The following is a 13,530-nucleotide window of genomic DNA, read 5'->3' on the forward strand; positions in this document are numbered from 1 at the left end:
CTCGTTTTTCGTGTGTCCGCCACCAGAGATAGCTTTCGATCTATTCTGTCTTTCTTGGGTTCAATATTTTTTAACTGTGGAATGTTTTAGGATTTTTTTATTCTAAAAGGAAGAGAAAGAAATTGTTTTATTTATTATTAACAATAATTTGGTTGATTGACAGTAGGAGTTTTATTTAAAGTGAAATGAAATAAAAATAAAAATAATTATCGGGTTTGGCTGACATGGTAGCTACGAAAAATTCGGAGATAAACCGGGGGAAAATGTAGGACACTTTACGGTGCCAGACAGGTAAAAAGAAATGTCAATCAGAGCACGAGTGTACGGAGCTAACTGACCAATAAAATGAAAGCATGAGTTTTAGGTTGAGGGAAAGGGCGGTTTTGCGAAACTCGTACTGCCGGACGACGGACATTTGGCCTCAAGCTTTTTTGGCAGACATTTATGTAGATATGTATATAGAAATAGTAATGGGGATCTGTATGAAAGCTGAAGGCTTGTAAAGGGTGGGCTACTCCCTTTAGATTTGAGTGTCCCTCCACTCCACTCTAAATATTCGTTCATTCGTTCCTTCCTTTGGCATGCGTAACGCCTGACAGCTGAATTAATTGAAAGTTTTAAGGTAATTGGAATCGATAACGCCGGTTATTAAATGGGGCGAGCTCCAGACCGGACTCATAACATCATATCACCGTCACCAGAGGGTTAAATCACAGTAAATTGAAAAACAGTCCAGACCAAAGAGCCATTCTCGCTTCACTTAAATAGATTTTAAGTGGATTTATATCATAAGTTATCCTTTTATTGTATTGTCCTGAATTTGAAATTTGATTATATTCATATTCTTATCAAAGAAGAATTTATTCAATGTTGATTTAAGGGCAAAATTATTTTGGGAGAACTTTACGCCTTGATTCAAGAATTTATTTAAACTCGTTTCTTCAATTGTAAATTCAAAATTTTTTCTCTTCATTCAAAAGTTTTATGATCTTGATTCAAAAGTCAGTTTCTTAAACTAATCAAAAACTGAATGTCTCCAGAAAAGAGTGAAATTTTTCTTGAATCAAGTGTTGTTTTTTTCCAGTGTGTCTAATTAATTAAAGATGACGGTAATTTTTCACGTAAAAAGATCACGAACTCTTAAAAATCAAAATAATAATTCAAGCTGAGAAAGAGCTTTAGCTATTGGATAACTGTTAAAACGTGAGTTATCGAGTAGCATTTGCGGAACGAGGTCGCGGTCGAGCTGCGTTGGACAATATCGTCTTTCAGCAAGTATCTTACAATCTCAGGACAGTTGAATAAGGCTTAGCATATCTATGCTTCGAGTAAATGTAGATGTAAGTTAAGTTATATGTTATTTGGGTTTTTGAGTCTGGATATAATATCTAACGGACAGACACAGAAACGAGGAGCGACCAACGGGAGGATGGATAGACGGACACGGATGTTTCCGACAGTGAAACGTGCCCGAAACAGCATGCACTCGGAGAGTGTTAACAGCTGAGAAAGAGAGATGGGAAGAATAGAGGCTTTGGTGTCGCGGCGGGAAATTAAATTTCTCGGAAAATGAAATTTCTATCCATGCATATCACTGTGCGACAGGAGCATTATTTGCTATATAAAGCGATCCATACATTCCGTCTGGGTTCGCTTGGAAGTAAAAAAATAAAAAAGTGAAAATAATAAATTCATTTAGTTAAATTTTAGCACTGCGACGATAAACAAATAACAGAGACGTGTGTGTTAAAATAAAACAGTCGGAGCGCGAGATCGCGACGGATTACGTCAATCACTTGGCCTGTTCGCACCCACGCCTGTCGCGCTCATTAACAGCGGGTTGCGCAATCAATTTCGCATCTATCTCGACCTTGGAATCACATATTTACCCACGATAAATCTATCGTATTTTCTTCGAAACAATTGTTAGAAAAAAATACTATTATATTTAAAAGCTAAAATTTGCTTGGCTTGAAATAATTTATTGAGGAGAGAATAATGATTTTATTACTTTTTCTAATGATTTTAGATAAAAATAGTGGCAGCAAAATAACAAAACTACTTTGTTATTCGTTATTGACAAGTGCTTATTGGCCGCGCGCACGATAAGAGGCACAGGTATATTGTGTATGGCATATATATATTTTCGTCGCGATAAGCTGAAGCAGCTTACATACAGAGAATTTCTATCAGCTTATCTTGCTTATCTTTTCGATCAAGCCTTCAAGCCAGCGTTGTATTGTTCTATATTATATTGTATTTATAATAATCAAAGTTTATGGATGAGATAATGTATAATGTACGGCATGAAAATTGAAAATAAATAAAATAAAAATAAAAGCATGCACTGAGATGTATGACGCACAGAGTAGGCGGTGGATATAGTTTTTATAAAATGAAATGTAAATATTATAAAAAATAAAAATGAAAATAATAATGATAATTGATAAAGAAACTAACCTTGATACTGTCGTAGCAGGCTGTTACTCGTCCGTTCTGGACCTCGACGTTGGCTGGTGGATGAGCGAATTTGCACTCCGTGTCAGGCCTGGTGCACTTGTTGCGCTGAAACTCTCGGCAGACCTCAAGCTGTAGCCAGCGTGAATCCTTGCCATTAAGCAGGTTGTTCATGTTGACCATTGCCATCTTATTATCCTCGTGTTTATTTGATAGCTCTCGAATCCTCAGGTTGGTACCTTTTTTCTCTCGTAACTTTTCCGGACGTCGTCAAATTAGAACACGCGCCGGTTACTAGTTTATTATATACATCATGTTAGTATCAGTGGGTGTATTTAACATTAACTATATAAAGTTATTTTTTAAAAACTAAATCAATTGATAAGCAATCTTGCTTTTAATATTTATTGCTGACGGAGAATAAAATCGTAATAGACATTTACATTTACATTTAGTCATTTAAAAAATAACGCTGTTTATGTTGGTTTAGTAGCAGTAATACAACAAGTATCTTGATTGCTCATAAAACAACTATTTTTAATATTTTTATTGCTTTACACCAAGCATACCCAACAATAACAATAACTATTATTTTATTTTATAAATAAAAGTTCAAGCATTTAATCATAAATCAACCGGACTTTATTCTCCTCAATAAAATAAATAATAAATATCTACCTTATAATTGTTTTATTGCCGTTTACACCCGATGATTTATTTTTCAATATATTCAGTTTGAATTATTCTTCAATCACTCTTTATACTTTATCCTTAGTATTGGATTTTATATTTAAACTCACTTTGTTGATAGTAAATATCGTGAGGTATATTCAATTATAATTTGTCGTTTGTCGTTAATCCATTAACAGATATATCGACTTTTAGATTTATTATTGTGTCTCGTTGCTCAATTTTATCTAGGCCGTAAGTCGGAGTAGGCTAAGAAAATACAATGGACACTCGCACAATAATTATTCAAGATTCGTGAGTTTTTAGCCAAAGCTCTCAACTGTCAAAGCTTCAAATATACCAAGCCGTAACTTAGCAAGTGCACAATAGATACTTTTATTGTTATTTAAGTAAATCCTCCGCTGATAGACTGATATGTTGATCTATCAATATCACTTGACGTGTCGATGGCTGAGACTGTTGGTGTTTTGAGGAGACGACTGATGTGGTATCAACTGGACGTGATTCAGTATGTCAGTAATCTGGTGTCTGCTGCAGTGCGGCTATGTGGGAAAAAAGGATGTGCGAATTGGGTTATGATGGTCGAGGATAAAAAGCAAGGGATGGAGAAGTGGGTGCGACGACGTGTCGGTATACTGACGGGTCGAAAGGTCGATTTGGGTTGTAAGGTCGTGAGATTTAAGTCCAGGTTGCGGAAAACAGAGCAGGACAGTTTTGAGTTTTAAGTTGAGAGTAGGAGAGAAGAGAAATAGAAAGAGAGAGGAAAAGAGAAAGATGGGATAAATATAAAAGGAGAGAGGAGGATAGAGGGGTAGGGGACCAGCGAATTAGCGTAACGTCCCTTTCTGTTCCTCGGATTTACGTCATTTATTCGGTCCACTCCTGGCACGTGCCGCAGGCGAACTCTGCTATAATCTGGAAACATACCAAAAAGCGAAATTTCGCGTTACTGCGGATGCAAAAGCTTACATTCGGGATTTATTGTTTAATATGGATTTACTATCTATATTATTTTATTGTTTGTATACTGAAAGAAAAAATTAACTTGATTCAAAGGAAAATTCTTGAATCAAAAAAATCATTTTGAGTTTGTCTTGAATCAAGCTAAAAAGTTCTGAACTAGGAAATTTCTTTTGGTTGAAGAATATCTCTTTTTTTCAAGTAAATATCTTTTTTTTCCAGCATAGTATTTTATTGTTTTACACTGAAAGAAAAAATACTAAGGTAAAAGCCCCAATAGATGATCATGTACCAGTATATGATCACTCCATATATTTGTATATCTATATTCAAAAATATACACGGAAAGAACAATAACCAACTGCAAATACTCGTATAGTATACTCCGTGATATCCATAGTGAAAAAAAATTTCAGACTATAGTCAATATCCTTCAAAGTATACTAAATTATTTTTGGACTGTACTCAGTGAAGTCTTCGAATTAATCGATTAATTTTTCTGGTTATATCGCGTAAAATTTCACGGAATATAATCTGAAAAATTATTTCGTGTAAATTAAATTATACTCGGTTGAAATTTGGATTATGCCCACGGTGACTCCGCCAATTTTTTTTCTAGCGCCTGCGCGTAAAGTGCTGTTTATAATTTGTGAGTTATAGTCAATCAGCATATTGGACATTAATTAAAATATAATCAGTGAATTATATGAATGTAACTATTTATATATTTTGATGTGTAAAAATATTTTTTTCTTAGCCTAACATTTTTAAGTTCGAAGAGTCTAAGAAAAGAAAACAAAATTTTTTAACCCCAAATTATCGGAAAAATTGTGCTTTAATGCTCCTTAAATGTTTTTAATGTATGTAATAATTATTTAAAACAATATTTGACTAACCTAATATTTAAAATACATAATAGATATGATAATGCTAAGTGCGCAGGCGCTAAAAAAAAAAAAATTGGCGGAGTCACCTTGGGCATAATCCAAATTTCAACCGAGTATAATTTAATTTACACGAAATAATTTTTCAGATTATATCCCGTGAAATTTTACGCGATATAACCAGAAAAATTAATCGATTAAATCGAAAACTTCACTGAGTACAGTCCAAAAATAATTTAGTATACTTTAAAGGATATTGACTATAGTCTGAAATTTTTTTTCACTATAGATATCACGGAGTATACTATACGAGTATGTGCAGTTGGTTATTGTTCTTTCCGTGTAGGTACAAAAATACATGGAGTGATCATATACTGGTACATGATCATCTATTGGGGTTTTTACCTTACTATTAAGAAAAATTTAAATGGCCAATTTTAACAAATTCTTGAACCTCAAAATAAATTTTAGACAGTAACTACTTTTTTATCTCAGTGTATTGTCTATTGTTTGCTGTAATTGTTTGATTATCATATGTTACTGAATTAAGTTTAGAGATAGAGAGAAAGAAAGGTAGAGTAAAGAGCCTGGAAAGTAAAAGGGGACAAAAATAATAAACAAGCGCTGAACACGGCAAGTTTTAAATTTGTTACTTCGAAAGCGCAACAATCGAGGCAAGCACGCTCGACAAGCTTAAGTGGTACGGGGGTAGAAGGTGGTAGGGAGGTAGAGCAATGGTCTCGATCGATATCTCGATCCGCGATCGGCGCCAAACACTATCGCGTGCGTTTAGCTCTAACAATCCAATTGCACGAATTTTTGCCCTCACTGTCGTATCGTGCTACTAAGCTATACTATTTTAATGTATGTTAGTTACTCCTTTTGTTTCTCAATACCTCCTACTCCTTATCCTTTTACGTTATAACATACATCATCTAAATGTACATACTATATTATATTATATGTCATATACTGTATACTGTATAACGTAATATTACCGTGTAGATAGTTAGACCGAGTTGTTACCTTTTAGATTACGATGGTTGATCGAGGGTAAGAGTATCAGCCGCAGCTGTCGTCGCCACTTGCATAATGTCCACTCTTTGATTTATTTCTACATGCTACATTACTGCACATTATACATAATGTATGTATAAGTGGACATATATATGGTCGTAAGATAACTATCATCGACGGTCGTTCCATCCAAAGTGAAACCACAGGTTTAACCATTCTCATCCGGTGGAAATCACTTAGAGAGACTTATCGCGCACCTCGTCTGAGGGAAGGCCCATATCGTTCATATCGCTCGCTGCTACCGTATTACACGATCAGTACCACCTCTATTTAACTCTACTCAACTGTACCAAGTGTCTTCGTATGATACTACCAGAAGGTATTTTCTCAAGTGTCCGTATTACATTCATGACACACATATCAAGACAGCTGTTTGACTGATATCCGCATATAATAATAAATCTAACTGCGAGGTGGATCTTTAGATGGAATTGATATTTTTCTTATACACTGAAATAAAAATTGACTTGATTCGAAAGAAGAATTTTTGAACCAAGAAAATCATTTAGAAGGGCTTTATCGTTTTGATTTAAAGAGAAAAATTCTTTAAAAAAATTTTAATAGAGAATTATTTTATTATTCAAAATCTTAATTATTAAAATTATTTAAAATGTATGATATCTGGCCAACTTTAGTTGAGTCTACTTTCCTCGCACACGTATCGATACACACTCGCTTCGCTCGGCCGGATAACTAACTCGGTCTTGATAAGAATGTGCCCATAGCCTCAAACTCGTGACGTCACTTCAAGCCGTCAGATTCTCTACCTTTGCGCATATGTATCCAAAATAACTATTTTTTTTCTGTCAAATGTTAAAATCAACTAAAAACGTTAGAAATGATATTTGATCGTGTAAAAATTAACGAATCGTCAACAGGCAATCAACATGGTATAGCTTTGGAATTATCAACATAATTCTATTATTTTTTGAAGAGATAAAAACGTTAAAAGATAAATTGTCCAGAACAAAAAGGTTAATTGACCTGAAATTCGTGTTTAAACACAAATTTTTTAGCTTTAATGTAAATTAAATGAAAAGAGCAGTTTATTTTATTGCAGACATTGTGATTATGTTTTCGAGATACATCTAATATGGAGTTGGTTCAATGCAGTGCAGTATCAGATAAAGATAATAAACAAACATCAAATGGAAATAAATCGATATAATGTTCACGTGTTTCAGTGTGTAAAAGTGAGGACGATATTTGCGAATAAATGAGAATGAATGAAAATACCGATGAGTAGATGAGACAGAGATCGTAATTTTCCCGACGAGTACTCTGACAAGCCGCTTACACTAAGAAGGTCGAGAGTTGAGACTAAGCGATGTGACGTCTTCACTTCTCGCATTATTTTTTTCTCAGTCTACTATGTATATTATATATCTACACCAATGTATAAAAGTCTTTTATGTGATCTACCTTTTATAAAAAAAAAATGAAAAATGAATTTCTGTATAACTATTCAAATCATGACCGAGTAGAGCTGTTCGTGATGAAAATAGCGGAAAAAAGTTTTATAGTGAGTTGATACATGCGACGAATTCCGAAGCAAGTAAATTATAATGCCGGTGGTAATTAACTTTTTTTTTTTACCTAGTTTGAACTAATTTCGGAAGGATAATAGCGATTATTATTAGTTATCACGCGAGTTAAATAAAATAGATTGATATGCTGATTTAGCGGCCTATTGTATACGTGACAGGAGAATCAATACCTTTTTTTGTGTTTTTCAATCTCTAACACACTGGTTTGCCTCCGTTGATGCTCGTGTTAGTTCTATCCAATCGACTAAACTGATTTGATTACACCCGATTCGAAGTATTTTAGAATTCAAATTAATAAAAAAAATTTTCGCTTTTTTCACCACATATTTTTTGTTTTTTTATTCTCTCTTTTATTTAATTTTTCAATTTTTTAATTATCAAAATGTATACCCAAACTATTTATTTGAAGAAAATTTTCAGTAAAAATTTCTCATTGCAAATTAGTCATGCACTCAACTAATTAATAAGAAACACTCTTAGACTCATTAAATACTGCATACTTAAATTTACCAGATTTATTTATTCTGTGGCTGTCAGCCGTTTTCAAAGCAAATGATGTCTCAACATTTCAACCTCTGATATTTACATTGAACAATTTGCTTAATAACATCTTTTTAAAAATAATTGAGAAAGATGAATAATAAATAGTAGACAGCGATGGCAAGCAGAAATAACCGATGAATATTTCAGACTCCGGGAATATGATATTTCTCATCTTCTCAAGGGTCCTGTGACCGAACCGGTCTTTCTCTTGTTCAGTTCAGCGTCGGCTGGTCAGAGAACCGTAAACCTCGTTATCGGCGATTAATTCCGAGCTATTGAATATGCACATTGTTGACATATATGCATACGAGTCAGGCAACTTGTGTCGATATATATGTAAAAACTCGTAATCGCAGTTGTTACTTTACTCCTATATTTTACACACGATACACATATATATCTTTTATCTATAAAATTAACATATGATGACTCGTTTGCATCACAGTACAATATATATGAGTACATCGTCACACCTACTTTCAACCTAGGCATTATTAAATCCTCAATGTATACGTATTTTATCATTATTTATTTATTTATTTTTTTTTTTTCAGGTTAATGGAAAACCCAGCTCATTGAAAATAAAAATGGCACCCGCAATTATGATTGAAAATAAAAATAAATCTGAGTAATGAACGTAATGAATAAAACGGGTTTTTACGTAACAGCAGGTATATTTATTTTTGTATTAAAAAAAAATAAAACAGATATGATAATGGAAATAAAGTTTTATCGATTGGATAATACGATCAGCGGATGCAAGGCCGAACCCATAACGTTAATTTGTATTGATTATGCGTACTGTCAAGTGATTGGTCTGAATGAAAAACGATAGGGAAACCGAGTAAAACAAACAAACAAAAAAAGGTAAAAATAAAAATAAAAGTAATATCAATAGAGAATCTACTAAACGAAATGGTGAAACACAAAAGAGTAAAAGCGATGATATGGCTGGAATATCAAGGCACGAATGATAGGTGAGAGCTCTTTGACTCTTCCCATCGGGAGATAAAATCCGAGTTAGTCATTTGGAAATGTTAAAAAATCATTTCCAGGTCCATGGTCTATATTCGCTGCTAGTGCCGAGTTTATTCACTTTTGCTGGTATGTATAAAAGCTGCTAGTGATATGGAAGCATCATACGCTAAGTTCACACGATCGAATATCTTCACAAGTGAGCGCGTCCATCGATATGTCAGCCATCTCGCGGTTAAATGTTTAGTCATACTGATATTAACGGAATACAAATAAAAATACACAGCACATACAAAGCATATAAATGTGTGATAATGTATAAATACAAGTATTAGAGATAAATTAATAAGCGTAACGCAAAATGTATACTTCAAGACAGATTGATACGCTTGGTTAAGCAGTTAACTTGCGTCCTTAAAAATGATACATTGTTAGTAACATCCATTAAATAAAAGCTTGATATTATGTTATATAAAAGGCTACTCAATTTAGTCAATAATAATACCAACTATGTCTATAAGAATTGTTATCATCGTTGCTGTATTATTATTTATGAATCAAGGGACAAGTATATATGTATGTATATATAGATGACGAAAACTAACAATTTATATCTGTTTTCACAACGAAACTATCAAGTAGGCAATTATGGCGACAGCGACCAGGACGAAAGGCGGACTCAGACTTCATGGCCTGCTTCATTCCACGTAGAAAAAAAAATTCGTATGTATAAGAAGACAAAAAGTAGTTTTGTTTGCGTAATAAATTATTGTTCTTTTCATAAGTACTGAGTAATAATGGATGTGTGCATTGTGATTGAGCAAAGAAAAAATTTTTATTTCCTGATTAGTTTTTTAATTCTTTTAGAAATTATTAAACTATTTATCAAAATTCCACTGAAAAAACTAAAGGAATTTCTAATTGCTATATTAAAATGTAAAGTACTTAATTTAAAAATTATTATTTATTTATCAAGTTTTTTTCGTGTGTTTCATATTAACAATTTTAAATAAAAAATAAAAACTTATGATTGATTTTAAAAAATGATTAATAATAAAATTATTTGCTCAACGTATGACTCATTCATAGTGATTAAGATAACATATCATGCGGGAAAAAATAGCGCCGGAATCGATTACTGTTGAATTCGGCGCAAGGAAAAAATAACCAAAAATGTAACATGGTCGGAACAATTATTTTAAAAGTGGGCATTAAATATACTTTCACTGTATATGTACATATACAACACAACACAACACACACCTACCACTCAGCGTGACAGGGGAGTCAGAAATAATAGGAAATAGAAGTGAAACAGCACAGGTGGTCATGTGAAAATGCACATAAAAAATAACGAGTCGGTTTTTTACGTATAACACATCTCGTTACTTTTTCCAGTCGGAACATTTTTTCTAGCGCACACCGCCAATGCATTCGAATAAGCGAAAAAAAAGTTAAAAAAATGCAGTGGGCGTAACTATAATTCACTTACGAGGCCCACAGCTATTTATATATTTATATATCGGTAAAACGATGACGGGAAAGGTAGAAGTGGTAGAGCAGAGCACTGCCAGCGGGGGTTAACAGCGTAGCTATAACGGCAATTTAACGAAAAAATAACGCGGCAAACTGGTGATACGGGTGTATCAAATGATGCCCAGTACTGTATAGTACTGGCATATAGAGCAGAGGCTCCCCACGGCCGGTATTCGCGACACAGTACAGGGTTATTCGATCTCTAGTGTGTATCGTGTGAGGTAAATAGAGATACAGAGAGAGGTAAACAGAAATAAAGTGCCCAAACCCGAGCAGAGCAGAGCGAAAGAGTGAAGAGTGAAGAGTGAATAAAAAGAGCAAGCTTCGGGCTACGGAGTAACGCTGTCATGATTGCGGTTTCACTGCACTCCAGTAAGTTCCATGACCAGTAGCTCTCGACAGCATGTTTTTTTAATTTATTCTTTTGATAGATAAAATAAATTAATATACCTAACGTAACCGACCGACTGCTGTATAAAATAATAACCCGGATAAATATAACACCCAAAGCTATCACGTATTTTTTCATTCGATATTTTACCGCTGAAATTAAACACGAATATTGTTTCTCGATCGTAAACACATCGATAACAACACAAATGATTTATTGTGATTTATTACATATCGAGTTTGTACTATATTCGAGTTTATGCTGTGAAAAATATCACATTTTTTTATTTGAGCATACAAAGTTTTGCGAGGCAATAAAAGAACTTGAAAAAACATTTTTTTTTTTAATTATACGGTGAAAAAGAGAAAAAAATGTTTTTAGTGTGCTACTACACTAGATAATCCTCGATGTCCGATTACATGGATTAGAGATTAAGATTAAAGTCATAGATTTAGGGTGTGCTGTATATTTACAAGTAAAAGTAAACACGAGGTAGAGTATGCAATAAAAATTCAACGCACGTAAAGCTTAAACTTGTCTGTCCAAATGCAGAAGAGATCCGATCGGAATCTCCACTCAACTCTGACGTAGCGAGGATCGATCTTGCATTAATCAAATGCAGCGATTAGATCGATCCGAGAATCACCGGTTCGGATACAGAGAGCTGAATCGAAACTAAATTACGAAATTTCCGAGATTGAGACTGTTTGAGGAATTCTGGTACACGTGTACCTACAGGTACATCGATACTCTGACATATTATGTCGATGGAAATGGTCAGTACAACGACTCGACATAACATGTAACCCAAATATCTCTTGCGGTTATATTCGCTCGTACTATGTTCTGAATTAGAAAATTATTTGGATGAAATAAACTGTCTATATATACACATATATGTGTCGCTTAATTTCGACTCGCTATTTCCTCCAGCGCGAGAATATTATATATCTGGGTGAATGATGAAAATCTCCGTTCTATTCTCTATCAACTATTATTACTATTCACTGTAGAATCTACAGGCGACAACTGGAAATGAATACAACAATCGCAAATGTAAATTTTCCAGTCGTAGTAGTCAAGGAATGCCCAAATTAATTTTGAGTTTAATTCACTGTTAAATTCTCTATTACTTACTATAAGTAATATGAAATCTTTTGATACTAAATTAAAACATTGGAGAAAAAAAAAACTACATGAAACTTTTGGATAAAAAAAAATTTTTTTAATTCAAAAATTTTAGGCTTGAATAATAAAAACTTGATTATTAAAACAAGATAAACCATATTTCACTCAAGAATTTATTTTTCTAAAAAAAAATAGGTACACGGAAAAAAAAAATTTCGTTCTGGTAACCTAACTGTAGTTACCACAACTATACACAGTTTACTATTTGTTGTAGAGTTACAGTAACATAATGTTATTTAGTTCTGATAACTCAATGTTGTTGAGCTCTCAGAGCTCTACGGGATTGTTCTCAGAGCCAAACGGTATAGTTGGGAGCGCCCTACGTTGCGCAGTAATGGAGTGCGCTGACATATTTCATAACCTTCTAAAATGACAAACAGAATTATTTTGTTACTCATCCATATTATTAAAAATATATGAGGACAATTAAGTTTTCAGTTTATTTATTTAAGGAAATAGGTTTTTTTTTTTGTGAAATTAAATTTCGTTAGAACAGTTTTGTATTTATGGTTTTTCAAGGTTCATTTGCAGTGACTGTTAATTTAATTTATTAGTTGAATATATTGTGATAAGTAATAAGTTATCGGAATACATTAAAAAGACCCCATTTAACACAAAATAAAATTTGTTTTCGTTTATTTATCTTTTCTTGTGCATATACGGTAGTGATTTTATGTCCAACATTTATTGATATAATTAAAAAAATAAGATAATTTTGTGACGACCATATTTTTATTTTACAAATAATTTTTATTTGTAATATAAGTTCTATTATTATTTTATTTCTATTATAATACTATTCTTATTTGTCATATACAATTATTGTTGGCAATATAAATTCGTTCTGCCGCATTTATTTATTAAATTATCAATGCTAAATCGTAAAAAAAATTACTAAGCAGACTGCCAAAAATTTGTTATAGTCTCAGAACGATCCTGTAGAGTTGTGAGAGGTAAATAACGTTTAGCTCTCAGAGCTCAATGATGTAGAGTTGCAGGAGCTAAACGGTATTGTTACTATAAGAATACGTTAACCTACTGGAACTTTTTACAACTAACTAACTACTATAGAGTTCCTATAGCAAAATTTTTTTCTCCGCGTAGTATTTATTCAAGATATTACCGACTTGTTTTAGGAATAGGAGAAACATTTTCTTGAACCAAGAATACAAAATTCTTGAAGTAAAACTAAACTATTCTTAGTTATAGGTGTTAAATTTGATTGTAACTCTCAAAGATAATAATATACTGTCGATTAAAGTTATGGAATTTCTTATCACTA

At 33.0% G+C, this 13,530-nt stretch overlaps 1 protein-coding gene across 12 annotated transcripts in view; it reads right to left on the reverse strand.

The window, feature by feature from the left end:
* The window catches only part of LOC123275435, a 322,124-nt gene that overhangs the window by 166,088 nt on the left and 142,506 nt on the right, over positions 1–13,530 (reverse strand). For all 12 annotated transcript variants that reach the window (XM_044743588.1, XM_044743580.1, XM_044743571.1 and 9 more), the window contains 2 exons: positions 3,136–4,062; positions 2,461–2,751 (listed from right to left, as the gene is read on the reverse strand). In XM_044743588.1, coding sequence (XP_044599523.1) covers positions 2,461–2,646 — 186 coding nt within the window. In that variant the 5' untranslated portion in view covers positions 2,647–2,751; positions 3,136–4,062. The remainder of the gene's footprint in view (positions 1–2,460; positions 2,752–3,135; positions 4,063–13,530) is intronic.

The sequence above is a fragment of the Cotesia glomerata genome, linkage group LG1 (assembly GCF_020080835.1).
Source record: "Cotesia glomerata isolate CgM1 linkage group LG1, MPM_Cglom_v2.3, whole genome shotgun sequence".
Lineage (NCBI taxonomy): Eukaryota > Metazoa > Arthropoda > Insecta > Hymenoptera > Braconidae > Cotesia > Cotesia glomerata.